The sequence below is a fragment of the Prosopis cineraria genome, unplaced genomic scaffold (genome assembly GCF_029017545.1).
Source record: "Prosopis cineraria cultivar Desert tree isolate PC_DT_omini unplaced genomic scaffold, ASM2901754v1 PC2, whole genome shotgun sequence".
NCBI classification, from domain to species: domain Eukaryota; kingdom Viridiplantae; phylum Streptophyta; class Magnoliopsida; order Fabales; family Fabaceae; genus Prosopis; species Prosopis cineraria.
This window is the reverse complement of record NW_026555333.1, coordinates 16,793,465-16,817,924: the sequence shown is the minus strand read 5'-3', so window position 1 is coordinate 16,817,924 and position 24,460 is coordinate 16,793,465. Positions and strand designations below refer to the sequence as shown.

The following is a 24,460-nucleotide window of genomic DNA, read 5'->3' as shown; positions in this document are numbered from 1 at the left end:
ATTTATATTATAATTAATAAGTAAGTATTCTTCTTTATTATCTTTTTGTTTATCCAAGAGGACAAGAGATGTTTCTTATCTATAAAATCTTCTTTTTTTTTTTTGGACAAAAAATTTTCTATCCCATTCTCTCCTACATACCAAATGAGCTATCATATACACACTCATGCTTGGTCATCAAAATTTTTTATTCAGATTTTCCCAAACTCTCTTAAGTAATCTTGACTTTTTTGTTTTATCATTTTCTAATAAATAATTTTAAAAACTCTCATAAACGCATTTTTCCATGTAACATACTTGACAAAGATACTCCATAAATATCAGAAATAGACTACAATACACACCAATGACCAAACTAACAGGCCAGGACACATTTACACTAAGATGCATAATTTTGTTCGGCAAACTATGTAACAAACTATGTAAATAGCCACCTAGAAATCTCCTGGCCAAAGTAACAGATTACATAGAAAGAAAGACGGCAACTTTATTCCATTATACAAAAGCCAACTGTTAGCCTCACATAGTACACACTCACAAGTCTCTGTGGACATCTGAACATGCATACATAAGATAGGGACAAGGAGAAAGAGAGCCGGTGCCAAGTACATCAATGATACAAAAATAAAACTAGAAAGAGACATGAATACCAAGTAGTACCATCAACTGAGAAATGAACTCAGGATGCCCTGGCCATGCAGCTCCAGTCACCAAATTTCCATCAGTGAAGCATCGGTGCATTGGATCAGGTTCCAACCAAGTTGCTCCTGATAGAACTACATTAAGCTTCACAGCCGGGTATGCTGTGCATTTCCTTCCCTGTAAAAGTAATACAAGCACGTCATTTTAGCAGTGCATATGTGAAACAATGAATAACCTGAAATTTTTTTAATTCTGCACTAACAACTACAATAGGGGTATGATGAGAGTTTGAAATATTCAATGACTTTAGTGTTTTTCAACCTGGTTTCACCATTGAATGTTGTATAAGAAATAGGAGAATATGACTAACAAACAAGAGATAACTACTGGCATATTATTCCCATAGTCAACTAGAACCAGCCATCCTTTCAAAAGACAGAATTAATCAAAGAAATATCAATGGTTAGAATAACTACACACAACAATGCCATTTGATGGGTTGATGTACAAGTTAACACCCGTCCAGCCCAGATATTTTCAATTATGGATCTTTTACTCAATTTTATAATGCTGGTCGATAAGAGATGGCAAAGATAAGCAAAGTATCTAAAGAAGATAGGATAACTGGGCCTGTATAAGTTGAGTATAAAGGAGAAGATACTAAACTGAGAAACAACAATAACAAGAATAACTAGCACACTGAAGTGATGGGACCAGAAATGTCAACCAAACATACAATCCAAATAAAACCAGATTTTGCCTTGAGTACATGGATTACTTAATATTTGAACTTCTAATTTAAATTCTTTAAGCACAAAAACAAAAAAAAAATAGGATGACAAATATAACATCTTCCTACAGTTGGCACTTGACAGCATATACTAAAATAGAACATAACAAACAGGGAGATCCAAATAAGTGAACCAGTAATTATACCTTCAGAACATCAGCAGCAGCTAAAATCTGTTGCCCATGGCAGATAGATGCCACTGGCTTCTTCTTTTCCATGAAATGTTTCACCAAGGCAACAACTGACTCATTCAAAGCCAAATACTCAGGGGCTCGGCCTCCAGGTATGACAAGAGCATCATAGCCCGAGGCATCCACATCATCATAGGTAGCATTTAAAGCAAAGTCATGTCCTGGCTTCTCACTGTAAGTTTGGTCGCCTTCAAAGTCATGAATGGCAGTTGGACAAGAATCACCAGCCTTTTTATTGGGGCAAACTGCATCAACATGGCATCCTAAAGCCTGAAGAGAATGAAAAGGTACGGCTACCTCATAATCTTCCATGAAATCCTGCAATTGAAAATGTCCAATACAAAATATCTCCATCAATCCACACCAGCAAAAGTGACCAACAGCATGGAGATAAAATTATTCAACAGAAACCTTCTGTATTTAAGTACAAACTCGGCCCAAAACCCAATCCTTGACGCACAAATAAACCAATTAGCTCTATTCCTCAAAGCCTAAATCAAAAACCAATCAAAGTTCAGGTAAGTATAGGATTTCACGGTTCTTAACTTCTTCTTCTTCTTTTGGTAAGCACAAGGAGTAAACTCTGCTAATAGCAGAGATAGAGATTATCTCCTCTGAGGTTCAGAAAGCAAAGCCTACACCTCTCCCGATAAAGTTGCCATATAGTCAAAGAGTTAAGATTTGAACCCTCAACCAATCAAAGTTCAGGTATGTATATGATTTCATGGTTCTTAATTTCTATATGTAAGAAATATTAGATAACTTGAACATACCCCACAAAGAAGCAAAATCCTTTTGTTCGAGCCACTTATGTTGCCTCCTAAAGCTTTCACAATATGATGAATGAACTCCGGAAACCCGAAATATGCAGCTGCAGTGATGAGGTTACCATCAACCAGAGTCGACGACAAGCTTTCAGGTTCAACCCAATGAGCACCGGCAGCAACCAGCGCCGGTCTAACTGCAGGATATGCCGTGCACTTGCGACCTTTAACAGAGTCTGCAGCCGCCAGAATCAACTGGCCATGACAAGTCGCAGTGATTACCTTTCCAGAACTCGCAAAATCGGTCACCAACTTCAAAACATTTGGATCGTGAGCAAGATACTCAGGCGCCCTTCCACCCGGTAGTATCAAGCCATCATAGTTTTTGGCTTCGACTTCATCAAACGTTGCATTTAGTTGAAAATTGTGACCTCGAATCTCAGTGTAAGTCTGAAAGCAAGGAAATGCATGAATAAATCAACTTTGAAGATCAAATATCCAACACTGAATGCTAAATTATTGCCCAAACCAAAATAGACATCCCGTTATCGATACCTGATAAACAGACAACTGGTGGACGGCGGTGCGGCAGACATCACCGGCTTTCTTTCCCGGACAAACGGCATCGACGGAAACGCCGTAGGCTTGTAATGCTTGGAATGGAATCATCGTCTGCAAAACACCAATCAAAGAACCAAATAGAGTTAAGAAAGTAAGAAACGACCACAAAAGAAACTGAACTACAAAAAAAAAAAAAAAAAAAGGAATACTCAGGGAAGGAAGTGAAAGTTAAGGTACTTCGTAATCTTCCATGTAATCTCCGCAGAGAAGCAGAACCCTTTTCTGAGCCATCGTCGGTATCGATAAGAATGCGGAGAACAAAAGAAGGCCTCACTTTTCAAGGGCCAGTGACACGGCGGAGAAGCTCTGGAAGAGTGTAAGGAAGTGGGGTGATGCATATAGAATGGGTTGGAAATCGTGGGTCCCAAGGATGTGCTTATCCTTATAACCATCTGGAGAACTCTGTTCAAAGTCTAGATAATCAGTATTAACTAAATAATTATCAGTATTAATATAAAGAAGGGTGGCGTGATTTTTATTTATCCAAGTATAATGATATTATTTATAAATTATTTCTATCAATTTTATTAATATTAATATAATAAAATTATAAAAAATAAAAATATATAAAATTTAAATATAACTTTTAAGTATTATAATATTATTTTTTTATTTTTTAAAAATAATTTAAAAATTTTAATTTAAAATAAAAGAATCTTATTAACTAATAATTTATAAAGTAAATTAAATTATATTTTTAAAAAGTAAATAATATATAAGACCGGAAGAGTATATAATAATTAATATATATTATAAATAAAAATTTCAACATTAAATAAGATTTTTTAAATTAAATTTAAATCAAATTAAAAATAAAAATTATTAAATTATTTTATATTTTTTTGTAAATTTTTATTTTAATAAATATAATATATAATAATACTTTTAAATTTAAACTTAATTTGGATGGCTCATCCTACGGATTTTCCTTAAGATAAGCAAACCTGACCATACCTGACCTAAAAAGAACCTATTATTTGGCCCAAATTCAAGGATAAGCCCTTCATCGTCGTCGTTCTGGAGGTGCTCTTCTCGAAAATCAATCTATGTATGTCACAAAGCACGTGTCAAAGTACCGTTTATCTACGGTGCTTTACCTTTTTTATAGATATATTTTAAAAAAATGTGAGTGTGAAACCTTCATTTAAAATTTAGTAAACTTCATTTATAAATAATTTTACTTTATGAGATTTGTATATAATTTTTATTTTTACTTTTTTACGTGGGTCTCAAAAAAATTAGCCCGGTCATTTTTTCCATCATTTAAGTTAAGCATTTCTTTTCATTTTTGTAAAGCAAAATGTATGGGAAGTCCGCCAAAAAAAATGCAAAAGACAAACAATGAAAAATTAGATTATGGGTATTTTAAAAATAGTGGGTGTGAACCAGCAATAAAATAAAAAATTTAATTTATACAGATTTTATTAAAAAGATAAGTGTGCAATCCTATAAAAAAATATTGTGTTAAATTAATTTAACGCATGATTATAAATTCTAAATAAAATATTTTATTGTTTTTATTCTGAGTAAGAACAAGATAATAAATTATAGAATAAAATAAATTTTTATACTTTTATAAAATTATATTTTGCAACTTATAATTATAACACTATCATTGTTGTAGAATTATAACTTGAAAAACTTTGTCAGACTTGATTTTAAATGTTAAAAAGTGAGGTTAAACCTTTTTAAATTGATTGAATTTAAAAAATAGAAATAAGAGGCAAAATAATTAATTTAAATTTTTTAAAAAAACTTTAACACAATAAAAAAAATCACACTTCTTAAAATATTTCACTTTTTCCCTTGTCTAATATCTCGTGCATCATACCGGGTAAAATCTAGTTAAGTCAGATATTAAAATACGGAGGATGATACAAAAAAGAAGAGACACGAAGAAACATAAGGGTGGGAGCAACCTAGGAATGTGGCGCGTCCACATTCGCCGCTCATCAATTGTGATAAGCATCACATGCTCATTAAGCGTGGTTCAATCTGAGCCTTTTATTTTATTTTAAAATGATCTCATCCATTCATTTAAATTAATTTTTAAACATTATGTTTATTGATATAAAAATTGTGAAAAATGTTAATATTGAATTAGGACTATATTATATTTAAATGATTAATTTTTAAAATTTTAAATTTTTAATATTAAATTAGGTTATTTAAATTATATTTAAACTGTCTTATGTATATGTGAATAGTCAAATTATGAAATTATAAAAAAAATTAATTTTAAATTTGATAATTTACATTAAATCTATACTCACTAAATTGATAATAAATAAATTTATTAAATTTTTTTATAATTTTGTTATTTTAATAAATATAAAATAAAAATTTTGAAATTTTGATAATTCAAGTCTCTTGGAGATGATAAGCACTATGGTATTCATTCACTGATAAGTATAAAAAAATAATTCAAATTTAAGATTAAAATTTTTATAATTTTTATATTAATAAACAAAATATTTAAAAAATTTATTTAAATGAACGATAAAAAACATTTTAAAATAAAATGAAAGGCTGAGATTGAGCAGCAAGAGCGCTCACCAACTGTGTTCGCTAGATGGATAATGTCGTATCTTTTCAAGTCAGCAATTTTTCCCCCAAGTTTTCAAGTCAGCATTTACTCTCCCTAATGGCAATTTGACTGCAATTCTACAGCAAAAAAATTAAAAATTATTTCCCCATATGTTACATTTTTAAAAATATTTTTCCATGTACTACAAATTTAAAAATTGGTTTGATACTTATTGAGTTTCAAAAAAAAAATTCATATAAAACTATAGAATTTGACTTCAATCAAGTCAAGTTTTATATATGATAAACTAACAGACTTCTCTTTCTTTTTTTTCTTTGCATGAATAATTATTCATTTCTTCTTATTTTTTATTTTATTGTTCAATATTTTAGAAAATTTGGAGGTATTATCACCTCCGGCTCAGACTAATACAAACTCTCACCGTCTATGATTGTTATCTATGAGAATTTGAATATGAATTTTATATTTAAAATATCGCATTTTAAAAATGACATTTAAAATTCATGTGTTTAAATTTTTTTATTTGGGCAATTTAAAAAGTTTCAAATGAAAGAGAGAGATAAATTGATATTTTAAACAAAAACAAAAATTAAAAGTGATGTGTTAACTTTTATTTTTTAATTGATGAGAAACAAGAAGTGAAGATAAGAAAATATGGAGATATCAATAATAAAAACATGAGAAATTTGGATTAATAAGTTTACACAAGTATGTTTGGGTTAATAAAAATTTGAATTGGATCAAATCTCTTTTTTTTAGTACACAAAAATTTAAGTTTCAAATCCAAAGTTATCTATTTTTTATTATATTTTTCCTGTAACTTTAAATTTCCTTCATACCGTTGTCAATTAAAATTTCAATTATTTCAAACATTTCATTCTCATATTTTTATTATTGATGTTTTCTTGTCTTCTTATCTTTATTTCTTGTTTCTCATCAATTAAGAAACAAAAGTTAATACATCACTTTTAATTTTTATTTTTGTTTTAAATATCAACTTATCTTTCTCTTTCATTTGAAACTTTTTAAATTATCCAAATAAATAATTTTAAACACATGAATTTTAAATGTCAGATTTAAAATGAAATATTTTAAATATAAAATTTCTATTTAAATCTGCATAGATAACAATCACACAAGGTAGAAATTCGTATTAGTCTAAGTAGAAAGTGACAATACCTTCAGATTTTTCAAGATATTGAACAATATAATAAAACATAAGGAGAAATAGATAATTATTCATGTAAAGAAAAAGAATAGAGGAGACTGTTAGTTTATCACATTAACTTTTTTTTTTTAAATAAAGTATAGAACTTGGCTTTATTGAAGCCAAGTTTCATACTTTTATATTAAAAAAAATTTTCAAACTCAATATACATCAAATCAATTTTTAAATTTATAATATACGAGAAAATATTTTTGAAAATGTAGCACATGGGAAAATATTTTTTTTGGCTGTAGTATGCAATCAAATTGCCCTCACTGATATTTCCTTTTCTTTTGTATTATTAAAATATTGTTATTAATTAGAACAAGGGGAACATGCCCGATAGTCGCGTTTTTTCCCCCTTAAAAAAACAAATCCCAGGATATATCATTGGTATGGATATTTAAAAAAAAATTAAAGTTCTTTTGAACGTTGAAATTGAAAATAGTTATAATTTTTAAATTTTTTGCATTCTAAAATTAACAAATTGTTGCAATTTTATAAATATATTTGATAGATCAATTTTTATGAATTATCATTAATCAAGTAATGGTGCATTTGCCCAACAAAAGTAATAATGCATTCGAAATTAGGGCTTGATAGGTTTTCAAATTTTTGGGATATTTTCTGATGACTCATGTTTGTTTGAGTATAACTAAATATTTCTAAAATTTGGAAATGGTGATTTAAGGCTTGAGTACAATTTTTTATTTTTTTGATTTTTTTTGGACGAATTTATGAAAATGGAAGGGTGAAATTGTGATGTTAAAAGTGAATTGAGAATTAATTATAGCTTGTTAGTATGTGAGAATTTTATAAAGAAGTGTGGAAAGGTTAAATATGATGCTAACCTTAAATTAGCATTAATTATAGGTTTATGCCTAGACTTTTTAACTCTATAATTAGAGTCATTTATTGATTTCAAACTTGAGACTAATATTATGCATTATGAAAAATTTGTGTAAAATGTGTTGACAAAGAGTGTGATGTACTAGATGTTGTGAAGTGAAACTTGTTGACCAAGCCACAATATAACCTTTTTATCTGTGCATGTTTTGTAATTAATTATGTGTGATTTTATTATTGGGTTAAAGAGTAAAAATGCTTTGGAACTTTTTTTCCAATAGTGCCTAGCATCCTAAACCTTTTTTTGGAACATTTGTGGCCTAAAAGTTTCAAAAAGAGAACATTTTTATCCTACCATTAAATATTGAGAATGTTGATCTTTAACTGAAGTTTGACCGGGGTATTTTACTATTTTTTCTTTCTTCATTTTTGCACTTTTCTGTCCTCATTTTCATTCGTTGGAGGAAGAAAAATTAAGAATTCATTAGAGAGCGAATCAAGGATTAAATACAAAAGAAAGGACAAAATATAAAAATATTCTTAGTCAAACTTCAGTTTAATGATTAACGTTTTTAATATTTAATGACAGGGCAATAACGCTCTTTTTTTGAAACTTTTAGGGCAAAAATGCTCAAAATAAGTCTAGAATTCCAAACATTTTTGGAGAAAAAGTTATAGGGCACTTTTGTCCTTTAACCCTTTATTATTTTAGAAAATCATATTTTATTTAGAAAGCATGTCTTTATTGTTTGAAAAGTTTATTGTCAAGTGAGATAATATTTATATATATTATGTTTGATATGACATAATGTGTTCAAAAGTATGAAAATTTATTTGGATAAGTTTTTCTTATTCAGATACACTTTACTTACATGATTTGTTGGGTTTGAAATGTGTTGTTTGAAATTTTATTTAGAGGTTACTTACTACGTGATAAGTCCTCATTGAATCCAATAAATGGCTATTAGCTTGGATTGATTCACCTTTAATCGAATGATTTGGTTTTGAGCACAGCGTATAGAGGAATATAAGGTATATTTATGCAAAATATTTATTATTTGGATTGTTGCAAAATATATGTTTAGAAAATATTCTTATATGTCCACTTAGAAATCGCATAGCTAGTTACATTACATGTATCATTGCATGTTAATTTTGGTTATTAAAATCTGTGTCTCATTTCCTGTGGTTTAACATTTTTACAAAAAAAAAATAGCTGGATAAGCGCCAAAAGAGTAGCTTGGTTTGTGGTGATACATCGGGCCTATGTGACCTATTTTTGTTTGGTTATATCTATATTTGCAACCTAAGCATCTTCTAATTTATTGAGCATATAAACTCATTATTTTGGTTAACTCTCATCTGTTGGTAATATAAGACATTTGTTTGCCCCTCATGATCATAGTTTAGACTTTATATTGTGATTGAATATTTTACTTGTTGTTTGGCCAAAAAAAATATATTTCACCTACTCGTTATAAGATTTCTATCTACCCTTTATAACCTTAGTTGATTAGAATGACTATCAATGTATTATTGGAAGTTATATTGAGATAGTATTGAAATGTGATAATTGTTATTGTAATGTGGTGATCAAGTACTTGCCAAAGAGAGAACTTTGGTTGGATTGCAACAATGTGTCGAGAAAAACATTGTTCGGCCGGATTTGAAAATGATGGTTAAATCCATGCTTTAAAAGTATTATGATTTTCAATGATACGTGGAGTTTTTACATATTTATTCAGTAGATATACTTTAATACAAATATTTCTAATTACTAGGGTAGAGTTATCTTGACAATGTTTGGTTCTTTCTATCTTAGTAAATCCTTTCCACCATAGTATTCTATTTGTGAAAAGTCTTTATGTAATGAAATCTCTTTATACCATGGGAATTTTTTTAATAAGAATGGTTTTATTTCTTAATTACCATGGTAAGCTATATTTTTTTTTTACTATGGTAGGATTTCAAAATAATAATTTAAATTCTCTCTACCATGATAAATCCTTTATTTATCATGGTAGTGTTTTTAGAAAGTACATTTTACCCTTTATTATCATAGTAGATTTTTTTCTATTATGATAAGTGTTTAATAACTTTACTTTGATTTAATGAATTATGAATTTGTAAAAAATCAGTATAAAATTTAGGGTGTTACATGTGGTTAATCAAACTTCAAATTCCTATTACAAGAGGTACGAACGATTAATGCCTGACACTACTAGAAAAATGCAGATTAGCGAGAAAATTAGCGAAGGATCATCTATTTCTCTCTAAAATATCAAGTTAGCGAGAAAATTAACGAGGGATGTTGATTTCGTAGCTTGACTTAAAATTAGCGAGAGACTATCAATCTCTCTCTAAAATAAAAGAATTAGGGAGGAAAATAGCGAAAAACTGTCAATCCCTCTCTAAAATAAGATAATTAGCGAGGGATTTAGTGAGGGATTCTATCTCTAGCTAATTACTACAAAAAAAATACCTTCTGACAATGACTTTTTAATTATACATTTAATTATTTTTCATTTAAAAATAATAATTAAATTTAAAAATTAACTAAAATATTCATAATAAAATTATTTAATATTTTATTATTTTAAGTTGATTTTCATTAGTAAATAATATTTTATTAAAAATATAATATAAAGAATAATTTAAATAAAATATAAATATTTTTAATATATTAATAATTGAAAATAAAATTTAATATGTATATGTGTGTATTTTATAATATATTATTTAATATATTTATGTAGTTAAATAATATATATATATATATATATAATTTTATCATATAATGTTTGTAGGTGCCTTTCAGTTTAACTAGCAAAGAAGGAGAGCTTAAAGCTTGGAAGGTATAAGGTTAAGGGTTCAAACCTTAGTTTTGGCATAAACATGATGGATATATGATATGGTAAGAAGTAAGTGATATGGCGCAAGGTAGACAATAACGTGTCCATGAGTTGTTGCACATGTAGTGGGTGATAAGGCACGAGATGGTAGGCGATATGGTGGTTGACAAACATGAGGTTATTGATGACATGTCACAAGTTGACATCACACATGGCGGGTGATGTGGCATAATTATTTTTAAAATATAAGCATATTTAGCGAGGGATTAGCGAGGGATTCAGTCCCTCGCTAAATCCCTCACTAATTAGTGAGGGAAATACAATTCCTCGCTAAATTTAGAGAGCCCTTTTTAGTTATGAATTCAACGAGGGATAAAATTTGTAGCTAAAATATAATTTAGCTATGAAAAATAGCATTTAGCGAGGGATTCGTCCCTCGCTAAATTCAATTTTTCTAATAGTGTGACCATATTTTAAATTAGATGACACCAATGCTCAATAAAAAAAAAACAAGAAGAAGAATGCGGCTAGGTTTGAAAATCTCAAACAAGTGAGTTTCATGATTATTGTTTTTTTCATATAGTTTATATGATTGATTTAGATTTAAATATTATCAATCTAATTAGAAGTATCTTTCTTTCTACATTTCCATTGCTCGCTCACCCTATAAGTTTTGGGCTTGGACCAATTACATTTTGCACGAACACAAGTTTTGAACTTTACATTAGTAAAATCTAAACCATTAAGTCATGGCTAAAAATGTATCTATATTTAATATTTAATTATATTTTTAAATAAAATTATCTTTGACAAAAAAAATACATGTGTACAATAAAATTTTTTTGAACCATTGATCTCTGGCTATACCCTATCCAACCCTTGTCACTTACGTCAGCCTCACATGGCTATTTTTATGTTTTAAAATATTAAAATGAAGTCAAAAAGGATATTTATAGAATTTATTTAAATAATTTAATTGATAGTAAAATAATAGCATCGTATTTCAACACAACAAAAGAACAATTGTTTTAATTGGGCCAACTAAAAAGGGATATGTAGTTTTTATGAATATTTATTAAATGGTGTTTTATTTGGATAATATTTCTTTCGATTTAGGAAAGGAAACAAAATGAAACATCACTAAGAACTACATACCTTAAGGAGTGCATCTCCCATGACTATCTCTTATCAAGCCACAAAGAGCATAAGGAGACTGATCAAGGAAGTGGCATCTAAAGACCATGCAATCTTTTCTGATTAAAATTTAATGAATTGGCCGACTTCACTTAATGATTAGTTGTTGTCGTTATTGAAGGCCATGTTTATTTTGTGTTCCTTATTATATATATATATATATATATATTAGTTGGGAGTATATCTTTGATCAAATTTCTCTTTCAATTATTGTTGGCCGAAAAAAAACTATTTCAATTATTAGTTAAAGCCAACAAAGAAATTGAGAGAATTTCATTTAAGGACGAGGTATGTAACTTATTTATAAGTTAAACGCAACAAAGCCTAAAACTACACTAGAGGACCAAAATACTGAATTGAAATTATTTGTATATGAAATGGCCCAAATGCGCTTGATTTATTAAAAAGAAAAAAGAAAAAACCACTAGCTATTATTGCTAGAACACCATCACCTGCAATGGTAGTCACTAGACTTACGTTGTTGGAGCTCCAATTGGACCATCACAAGTGGTAGTGTGGAGAATTTAATTCTATGCAGCCAAAGTGGGTTTGAACTCTTGATCTCTTTGTTTATCAAAGGCTAAGGACCAACAAGCCATTGAACCTATTTAATCATCTAATGCGTAAAAAGCTTTGTTTTCAAGCCTCTTAATTATTGCATTACTTATTAATTGTGTAACTTTGTTTGTTAATTTCCTCAATGAATTACATTACTTGTTGATTTCATAATAAAACTTGTTAATCCATAACTCCTTATACTCAACTACATTATTTGGTACTTTTCCAACTTTATTTATTAATTTTGTAAAAACACTTGTTATTTTGTAACTAAGTTATTTGTTAATTGTCTGACTTTACTTATTAATTCCTCAACAACCCTTGTTAGTTGCATATTGTCACTTGTTAAATTGAACATATAATTTACATAAAAATTAAATTTGTTAGATAACAAAAGTGATGATAGTTGGGTCTCCTTTATCAACATTCAGCAACTAAATACTCAATTATATATATATATATATATATGTAGAGAGAGAGAGAGGGGGGCAATATCCACATAAAACAAATATAATATTAACAAGCAAAATTAAAGAAATGACAAGTTATATTAGGCTTTTAACAAGCCACATCTTGTCATAATAATCAATAGGTTTGGAAACAAGATTTATCACACACACACACAAAAAATTTTGAGGGAGCCACAGATTTGACAATTATGTTAAACAATTAATAAGTCCTATTGAGAAATTAACAAGTAAAGTTACGTAATTATAAGTAATGTAGTCAGTTGAGGGAGTTATAAATTTAACAAGTAAATCAAAGTTAAATGTTTAACAAGTCATGTTGAAGAATAAACAAGTAAAGTTATGCAATTAACTAGTAATGCAATTCAGTTAAGGAATCATGAATTTAATAAATAAAGTTAATAGTTAACATGTCATGTTGAGAAATTAACAAGTTATGCGATTAATAAGTAATGTAATAATTAAGAGGTTTGGAAACAAAGCTTATTATATAAAAAAATTTTACATTATAATTACATGGGTTCAAACCTTCCTTGACTACCTTCAAAAATTTAATTATCCATAATTATCCAGCCACTATTGGTGGCGATCGAGTGGTTGCCATCACTAATAAGGCATTAGTGGCCAATAGTGGTGTTCTAACAACTGTTCTTTATGATGGCCTTTTCTTTTTAAATAAATAAAGGTCATTATGGTCATTTTATATAAAAGATAATTTCAATTCATTCTTTTGGGTCTTGTAGTGTAATGTAATATCCTCCATTTCTAGGAAGTTCCTCAGAATTAATTTTTAGGCTTAAGGACAAGATAACATCGCATTTAAGATAGCTTAAGACAATTTGGGCTTCAAGAAATTATAATATCTAAAGTTTTAGGACTTAATTAATATTAAGAAGAAATTATTCCATGATAATTTGAATTTATCATGTAATTATTGAATAAGTAGTTATTACTCACAATGAAATAAATTTTAAAGATTTGATTTCAAGACATATTTTTTCTGAATGAGAAATTTATAAGTTTGAATGAGATTAAATAAGTAGGATATAATATAACCCTCCCCCCGGGATGATTTAAGTGGTTTAGGAGGTTGGAATTTTTTTACATTATTATTATTATTTAATTTATCTAAGAGTTAAGGGAATCAAACACATTTTTTTAAGTAATACCACATTTGAATGAATAAAAAAATTAAACTATAACTAAGTTATGAAGAACTAGTCCTGCACACATTTAGATAATATCATATAGATATATGTATATATTTGTTTGCTATACAACTAAGTTATATTAGGTTAACTTGTAAGAATTTCCTAAGCATTCCTAATAAGTGTGGGAGAAGGGGATTTTGTACTTACACAACCAAAATATATCAAAGTATCCCCTAATATAATACACACACAAAAAGTCCCACACATATATTTCTAAAATATCTAATTATGCCCATTGGGCATGTTTGAAGGCATCATTTGCATCGGAGTGGGTTGCATATAAAAAGGTGACAATAGCAAAGGTATAAAAGGAGGTGGTGGTTGCTTGAAGAGTGGTGGCAGTGGCACAAAGAGTGGTGGCGGCAGCAACATAGCAAGTGAAGGTGTGGCTAAGGTTAGTGTTAGTGAAGGTACTAACATTGGTAAGGAAAGTGACACGCGTAATGAATGAGAGGGAGTGGGAGGTACTATCTGGTCTGGAATGGGTGGTAGTGGAGGAATGCAAATGGTCTCATAGTGGGTGCCAGTGTCCATTATTACCTGGACTGGACGATAATTTGACATTATAATTGCTATCTTATCGATCTTTGTGAAAATCCTCTCAGTTGACATCTAGACACATTATGAAGATAATCAAATAAGAATTTTTTTTTTTAATTCTCAGTAAGATCTTACATAAGAACTAATAATGGTTCAGCTACCTTAAGTGTAGAAAAGTTTTTTTTAATAATCAAAAGCATGACATGAATAACCAATTTCATTAGCCAACAATTGTAAAAATGATTATTAAATAACTGGAAATAAACATTACTAAATCAACCATATTTTATCATAAGAAACTATACCAAGACATCCCTTGAGTGGATCCACAAAATAGTTTATTTCACCTAAATCTTCTTCCTGATTAGGAATTTCATTGATTTGTTTTGGATCTTCTTCCATAAAAGGAATTCACTTGAATATATATATATATATATATATCAAAGTAATAATTTTAATCATAATATTCATAAGACCAAAAATAAACATTGACATAGTAATTAAAAAATACCACTAAAACTAAATATTAATAACAATGAATATATATTATATATATATATGTATAAATAATTACAAGAAGAAATAAATATTAATTGAGTAACTAAGATAAATTCAATGAGTCAATGCATAATTTAAATAACTATTGCTAATATTAAAACATATTAATATGTGCACGCGAAATAAATACTAATTATTTATCTAGAGGAGTAACTAATAAAAATAAATTTAAGCAAACAATGCATGGTACATAGAACAATAAACAAACAATTATAGAAATAACTAAACATGACTTATTAATTTAAATAAGTAAATAAATAATTATTACTTAAAACTAAAACCATTGGTACATATAACAGATTAATTTTAAATGAATAAATAAAGGGTAAATAAATAATTATGATTATCATAAGAATACAACTACTATATATATAGGTATACATTATGAGAAGTATAAATTACATTATAATCCCTAGCATGTGAATAGGGCAGCTGTGTGTAATTTGTTCATTTTCTTTCATGTTCTTTAGTTTTTATCATCATCACATAACAGAGGACAAAAATTATACTCTTTCTATTTAAAAATATAAGATATTTTTAATTAAATTTTACTTTTAATAAAGTAGTTACCTGCTTTCAAACTAATCCTATCGTTTTATATTTATTTTTATTAAACACCTTACAATAAATATAAAATCACTATCAATAAGGACACATTTGAAAAAATATAATAATTATACATTAAAAGACTAAAAATGCCTTACATTTTTGAACACATAACTTCTCAAAAAATATTTTATATTTTTAAACAAAGGGAATATTTTATTCTAGCTTAAAGGTGTTTGTGGTTCTATGATTAAAATGCATATGAAAGCATTGGGATAATTAACAATAAATATCTAAGAAGATTTTAATAGAGGCTAAACAATGACATTAGCTAAAAAATAAACACTTTATCTCAAACTAATTAAAAGATATATTTACCAAAGAAAAGATATGAAATTTTTTTGGAAAAGATCTTAATGTGTCCTTCCATATCTCTTCCCACATTTCTCTCCAAGATTTTTCCCACTATCTATCAGTAATTTTTTTTTTACCCTCTCTAACTGATCATTTGGCTATTCATAGGGAAAAAGTTGAAAGACAAGTGGTTGACAGTTTATTACATTACTTCTCACTATTGATTCTTCTAAGATTACAATAATGCGTTCTCATCGCAAATTCATCATTATTTCATACTTTATTCATTTAAAAATGTAAAATATTTTTAATTGAATCTCACTCCCTTTAAAGTAGTTACCTACTTTTTAACTAACTCTATATTTTTCATATTTATCCCTATTAAACACCCTATAATAAATATAAAGTCATTATCAATAGGAGCATTTTTTTTTTTAAAAAGGCAATGATTACACTTCAAGAGATTAAAAATACCTTACATTTTTTAACATCAACTCCTCAAAAAATGCTTTATATTTTTAAATAGAGGAAGTATTTGTTTATTATTTTATATCCACTCTTTCTTTTTTTCCTTCATTGTTGCAAACTTTACTTCCCTTCTTTTCTTTTTCTCCTAAAAGTTTACTATATCTCTTTCTTTCTCACGTGTAGCCTTAAAAATGAGATAGGTAACCAAGTACAACTTTATTATTATAAAACAAAAAAGCTAAAGTTTGAAATTACAAATGGTAATAATTATAAAAAGAACTAGTATAATAAATATATTTATTGTATTGGTATATGCAACACAATTTCTTTACCTAAACACGAGAATTAAATACTTATTATTTTAATCAATTTTATGCAAAATACAAGAGAACATTTGAATTTTTTAAAATTTCAAAAGGAATCCTACATTATATATATATATATATATTCATTTTTTCCCTAAGGGTGTTACATATGAAATTTTTAAGAAATTTTTTTATTTAAAAATTAACGTTAAGATTTAATTTTTAGTCTTTTAAAAGAACCTCAATTAATGATAAATAAATTATATTACAGAATTTAAAGAATAAAAAGAAATTGATATATATACATATAATGTGAAAATAAAATAGGAAAAATAAGATACGATGAGATAAAGAAAAAAAGAGAAAAGGACGAAAGAAATAAATAAAAAAATAATATTATTTAAAAAAAAAAAAAGGAAAGAAAATTAAATAAAAAGAGGAGAAGAATATTCAATCCAAAGGTGGGCACTTGGCCACCATTGGTTTGCATTCTCAAACCCAATTGATGGGAGGCCGTCATTGTGGGCATCCGACAGCAACTCGAGAGAAATCGCGACAGAGAAAAGAAAGAATGTGTTGTCGCAGGCAAGGATACATTTTTAGAGAAAGGCTAGATTGAAGCTTTTTAAAACAGTGTAAGTATTTTAAAATTTTTAGTTTAGCTAAGATCATTAGTTTTAGGTATATTTAAAATTGAGAAGAGTTCATGTGGACTGGATAGAGTTATCGAGTTGTTGAGATGCAACTCTATAATTATATTAGGATGATAGAAAATAGTTTTCACGAACTCTAGATAACTCTGATAATTTTAAGAGCTGTAGAGATTATCTTTAGACCACTCTAGAACAATTTATATTTAAGTTGAATTTAGAGAATAAATTCTAACTAATGGAAATTTATTTTAGTTATTTTGAGATTAAAAACTTTGCTTATCAAATATTACAGACTTATTAAACATACTCACGGGCACTTTAAAGTAAAAAAATAATGATTGGTATAATTTAGAGTTCTTTTGGAAAATTGTTGAGAAGTTTTGAGGTCAGAAATATATAAAAATAAAGTGAATAGAGTTTAACAATAGTAGTTTTAGAGTTAAATATAATTTCCCCATGTACTTTTGGATAACTTGTGTAACATCCTAAATTTTTTGTAGGGATTTAATCATGGAAGTTGTAGATAATTGAATGAATTTAATTTGAAAAATTATTTTAAATGTGAAAATATGGATACTTAAGGATTTAATCGATGAAATGTGTGTATCTAAGGATTTAAGTGAGGATTTATGGTTGATTTAACTTTACGGATATTAATAAATTACTAAGGCTCTTTATTATGATTTGAATTAGGCCAAAGATCATGTAATAGGGTTATTTGGGGTTCAAAATAAGTATTGAATAAGTTTGGGGCTTAAATTATTGGGTTTAAGCGAATTTTTCTAGCATATGTCACGGCATGTGCATGTTTGCCAAGGCATACAACTCATTTTTAGAAATTATGGTTCTGTTCAAAAGACATAACAAAAGTGAGGGTTTTTGGTTATACTATGGGTAAAAATTGAATGCTCCACTAATATTTGGTCCAAGGCTTTGATTGTGCATGGATTTGGGCTTCCTATTAATTAAGGTAATTTATTTAATCATTCTCTACTATCTAGTCTTCCTTTTGAGCTAGATATTGTGATAGGTGTAGCTAGAGTTTCGTTTTTAAAGATACCCAACCCTTAGGTCACAATCTAATCAGTGTTTTAAGGTTAGATAAATGTTGTTTAGGTATTTTGATATAGCTAATGGTAAGAGATTATTATATTCCAAAACCCTAAGTTGTTAAAGGATGATTAGTTATGAATTTGAGTTTTTAGAGGTTTAATTTATGTTCAACAGGTGTAATGACAATTGATAGGAAATTAGTCGCTTATCCTCAAAATTACACTAAAGCTAACCCTAATGCAATATAGGGCCAACCCTAGGTCATCTCCCAAAGAATGGTTTTAAGTCTAATTGAAAGTTATCTAGTGAAATAAATCAACCAAAGTTTGTAGGAATTTAGTTACCTAGCTAATTATCTAAACTAATTACCTAATGTGCAAGTAATTAAAATGCTAGTGAAAGTGAGTGAAATGAACTTCCCTTTTTACAATAATGGAACCCTAGAGATTAGTTGATTTTGGACTCATTATCTTCTCATGATTAGGCTAAGTTTAGCTTCCCTTTCCTCTTGACTAAAGCTGTCATGACTTAAGAAAATTATCCTAAGCCAATTAACCTAATTAGCTAACCTCCCTAGGTCTTAGATTAAAGTCCCTAGTTCAATTAACCAATTGGTGAAGACATTAGCCCAAGTGATTCACTCAAAATCCTCTCTCAACAGCCATGGTCAAACACATAAATTGAGCAACCACAAGATTATGTCAAGCTACTCAACAACACAAGCATTAACACCACAAGATTATGCAATATTAACACAAGAAATTCACTAATTGAAAAACACAAGATTATGTGCCAAACAAAGAGTGGCAAAATTCAGTCATGGCTGTCCAAGGAAGAAATTAAATGAAACAATCCTCTCTCTTTACATCAACATCAAATTCAAATTAGAATTTATAAGCTAAGATGATTAAACCCTAGATTAAGGAATCTAACCATCTAGTAAAAAGAGAAGAGGATAGGAAACAAAAGAACTTAGCCAATTGAAGCTCAAGACTCATCCTCCATCTTCATCTCTCTAGGATTCCACAAAGAAACTTAGCCAATCTTCATCTTCAAGAACCCTAGTGATTGCTTGTGAAGGCCAAACTCCATAGCTCTTGAATGATGGAAATGAGCTTCAATCCTTGTGAAAATAGAAGGGATGGAACGAAAATGAAGAGAGGAGAAGAATGGTATGAGTTTTGTGGAGGTTTGGTGGCTGAAAATGGAGGTTAGGGTGCTGGAAAATGAAGAACAAAAGAGAGAAAATGAAGAACACTATGAACAAGAGAGAGAGAATGTGGAAGATGAATGAGATATGTGTTGGATCCCATTTAGGGCTTAAAATGGCGTGCTCCTTGGTGTCTCCCATCAGCTGAAGCTTAATTAAAATAAAAAAAAAGAAATTAAAATGTAAATGGGAGCCTTGTCACACTTGCAAGGTGGCAACTTCCTATTGGTTTGTAGATGATTCCAATGTGTGCCTAATTTTCCCATGTGTCATCCACATCATTTTCGCTGATTTAATCCCTCAAAATAATCATAATTCACGTGCAAACCATCAGCCATTGACCTCAAGGAGTGTTGACCTCAATTGCCCAATTGATGCACAAGTCACATGCCACCTATGTCACATAAATCACATAATTCAATTAAATAGCATATGATATAATAAAATCTAATTCATGTCCAGAATTAAATTCATAATTAGAAGGGAGAATTTATTAAATTAAACAAGTTTCAGGCTGCACAAAATTATATAAAAATTTCACACAAAGGCAAACCAAAAACTAGGACAAACTAAGACACTTAAGAAAGTGTTGACTTTTTATTTAATTACTCCCAAACTAAAATGAATTTTAAAAATATAATTTCACCATTCATCAACTGGACATAAAATGAACTTTTTCAATTTTTCTTGTACATTTTCTCAAAGTTCATTTTTTGGACCAAAATGCCCCTAGTGCACTGAACCTAGAAACTTAGGCAAAGTTCCAAATCTAATGCAATGTGTGCACTTGAAGGTGATAAATAATTAATAAAATGGTCCTAATTGACAAATAAAAGTGTAACAAATGTGTTCTATCAATTCCCCCACACTTAGCTTTTGCACTCCGGGCAAAATCAAGTGAAAAAGGTCCCAAAAGAAACTATAAGACAAAGAAATAAGAGAAAAACATTGTTTCAAGTCACTAAAATACTAGCTCATGAACTTCTACAAATTATCAATCAATGTGGCAATAATTAGGAAAGAATTATGCACATCACAAACAAACCCTTACCAAGAATCAATGTCAAAGAGTAAGCCTCTCTAGGTTAAGTGTTTGCTCTCATCACTCAAAGTGTATAAGGTATTAAATTTCACTCAAAATTTCTTAGGATAAACCCTACTATGATATTTGTAACCCTTCTACATCTCCATCACTAAATAGCACTTGCAATCAAGAATCAAGTGGACTTTATTAGGTTGTGATATAGGTAATGAAAGGATGTCTAAGAAATGCATGTATATAAAAAAAAGGGTTAGCATCAAAATAATGCTAAATCAAGATATATCCCCTTAATATGCAAAGCATAACCTAACTCAATTGAGTGAACACCTTAACACAATGAGGATGGAAAGAAATGATAAGAAATAATAAAACAAATGGAATGGATGAGCTAGGCAACTTTTTTTTTTCTTTCTTTTTTTTTTTCCTCTTTTCTTCTTTTTGTTTCTTTTTCTAGCAACTTTATTTCTTTTCTTTTTACTATATATTTTTTTTTTTCAAATCTATCTTTGTTTTTTTTTTGTTGCCCCTAACTCTTTGAAAACAATGGAAGTAATGGATGTAATGGTGTAGCAATAAAGGATAAAGAATAATGGATAGAAAAATAATAATAGGCATCCACTCATTTGATCTAGGACATGCAATGAATATTAAAAAGACATATAAAAGTGTAACATGCATTCCTTGGGGAAAAATAGGGTGAATATATTTTTTTTTTAAGAATCAAACCAAAGGCTCAAAGTGGCTAACAAAGGATAATAAATGATAATAGGTTGGCTATTTGGCTTTGGCTATTTTTTATGAATGCCATCTCTCATCTCCTATCAAACAAGTGCGAGATATGTGGTCTTAATTAAGAAGTGAAACAAATTCTAGAGGGTAACATCACTAAGAAATTAATCACACATGAGTGTTTAGCCTCTTCCATGAAAGGTAATATGCCACTCTAATCCATTAATTCAAGGTAAAAGAATGTTCACTTCACACCTATTCAATCCTAAAAATTACCACATCTCAAGAATCAAAATATCCATTCAAGAGCTAGGTAATTAAGTAACCTCAAACAAAACAAAACAAAAGAAATTTTTTTTTAATTTTTTTTTGCAAAAAACAAACAAATTTTTTTTTCAAACCAAACAAACAAAACAAAATGTTTATTTCTCTCCCCCACACTTAAATCATGCATTGTCCTCAATGTATGTATAGACTAGTGATAAAATAAGGTGAGATCAATAATGAATGCATAACAAAAGTGTGGTGGAATATTTTTTTTTTTCAAACTAAAACACAAAACAAAGAAGTCAAATAAAGCAAATAAACTCTAATTTTCCTACTAGGTTCATCTCCCCCACACTTGAACTATACCTATCATTAAATATATCAATTAAAGGAAAGTAAAAGCTCAAGGTTGAGAGATACAACCTTATCATGGTGGTTCAAAAACATGTTGAGAGAAGTCCTCCTCCTTTTGAAGTGATTTGGCATCTTTGTAGAGCTTGCATAGGTGACCATTGATTTGCATGGTGGAACCCGTGGCTTTATTCAAGAGTTGCAAAACCCCATAGGGAAACACCTTGGTCACTAGATATGGTCCCTCCCACTTAGACTTCAACTTGGCATGCTTATGAATAAACCTTGTTTGGAACAAGAGGACTTGATCTCCTTCTTGGAACTTTTTCCTCAAGATTAGCTTGTCATGAAGGATCCTTGTTTTCTCCTTATAGATCCTAGAAGACTCATAGGCATCCAACCTAAGCTCCTCAAGTTCTTGCATTTGAAGAAATCTCTCCTTAGCCGAAAGATGGAAATCCAAGTTGAGTTTCTTGATGGCCCAATAGGCCCTATGCTCTATCTCCACAGGGAGGTGACAAGCCTTTCCATATACCAATCGAAAAGGAGACATGCCAATGGGAGTCTTATAAGCGGTCCGATAAGCCCACAAAGCATCCTCTAAGTGTAAAGACCAATCCTTCCTATTTGTGTTCACCACCTTGGTTAGGATCTTCTTAACTTCTCTATTTGATACTTCGGCTTGGCCATTAGTTTGGGGATGATATGGTGTAGAGATTTTGTGATGCACCCCATATTTAGCCAAGAGAGCCTTCATCATCTTATTGCAAAAGTGGGATCCTTGGTCACTTACCAAGGCCTTAGGAACTCCATACCTACAAAAAATATTAGATTTGAGAAACTTCAAAACAATCTTAGCATCACAAGTTCTAGTAGGAATGGCTTCAATCCACTTTGAAACATAATCAACACCAAGTAATATGTACTCAAAACTAAAGGATGGTGGAAAGGGACCCATGAAGTCAATGCCCCAAACATCAAAAATCTCACAAAATAAAATGGGTTGTTGAGGCATTTCATGTCTCTTACCCCAACTACTAACCTTTTGACATTTCAAGCATGCTTTACAAAATTTATAAGAGTCTTTAAACAAGCTAGGCCAATACAATCCACAATCTAAAACCTTCCTAGCTGTCTTATTTGAGCTAAAATGACCACCACATGCATGAGAGTGACAAAATTCAAGAACAGAAGGCACATCAACACATCATCAAACACACCTCCTAATCACTTTATCACTACAAATCTTCCACATCAAAGGTGGTTCCCAAATGTAAAATCTAGACTCTCTTTTCAATTTTTCAATGGCAAAACGTGAAGCACAAGGAGGCAAGACTCCACACTCAATATAGTTAGCAAAAGAGGCATACCATGGAGGCTTAGATGAAATGGCACACAATGCCTCATCAGGAAATGAATCACAAGGAATAGTAGGGTTAGAGTTTACCATAGTAGCTTTAAATGAGGTAGTCTAGACAAATGATCCGCTACTTGATTGGTAGAACCACTCCTATCCCTTATCTCCACATCAAATTCTTTCTTGCATAAGATCACCCATCGAATCAAGCGAGGCTTAGAATCTGTCTTCTTAAACAAGTACCTCACAGCAGCATGGTCAGTGTACACAACAACTTTAGAGTTAAGAAGATATGATCTAAATTTATCAAGTGCAAAAACAATAGCAAACAACTCTTTCTCAGTTGTGGTGTAATTAACCTGAGCTGAATCTAGGGTCCTAGATGCATAAGCAATCACATATGATAACTTGCCCTCTCTTTGACCAAGCATAGCTCCCACAGCAAAATTAGAAGCATCACATGACAACTCAAAAGGCAAGACCAATTTGGGGCTTTAAGAATGGGAGGGAAATGAGCATGCTTTTCAAAGTGTCAAAACTCCTTTGCAAGCATCATCAAAAACAAAATCAACATCTTTTTGTAAGAGTTTAGACATAGGCAAAGCAATTTCACTAAACCCCTTTATAAATCTCCTATAAAAGCCTGCAGTCCAAAAATGATCTCAAATCTTTCAAACAAACAGGATATGGCAAAGAAGCAATCACATCTACTTTGGCCTTATCCACCTCTATGCCATTGGAAGAAATCAAATGGCCTAAAACAATTCCTTTATCTACCATGAAATGGCATTTTTCAAAGTTAAGCACAAGCTTCTTTTCAATGCACCTACCAAGCACTTTATCTAAAGAATGCAAGCATGAATCAAAGGACTCACCATACACAGTAAAATCATCCATAAAGACTTTCATGCAATGTTCAATAAAATCACAAAATATGGACATCATGCATCTTGGAAAAGTACCAGGTGCATTGCAAAGACCAAAAGCATACTCCTATAGGCAAATGTACCAAAGGGGCATGTAAAGGTAGTCGGTATCTTGGTCACTAGGAGCTATAGGAATTTGAAAATAAGTACCACCACACTGACCATCTAGGAAGCAATAATGGGACTTGGAAGCCAATCTCTCAAGCTTTG

General features: G+C 29.8%; 1 protein-coding gene across 1 annotated transcript; it reads right to left on the bottom strand.

Moving 5' to 3' along the window:
- Positions 1-347: 347 nt before the first annotated feature.
- Positions 348-3,346, bottom strand: LOC129301089 (protein DJ-1 homolog D-like). The gene is made up of 5 exons (XM_054939656.1): positions 3,186-3,346; positions 2,943-3,059; positions 2,397-2,837; positions 1,579-1,941; positions 348-819 (listed from the first exon to the last, which is right to left on the bottom strand). Exons 1-5 carry the CDS (start codon positions 3,237-3,239, stop codon positions 631-633), a joined length of 1,164 nt encoding a protein of 387 aa, XP_054795631.1. The 5' UTR covers positions 3,240-3,346; the 3' UTR covers positions 348-630.
- Positions 3,347-24,460: the final 21,114 nt, after the last annotated feature.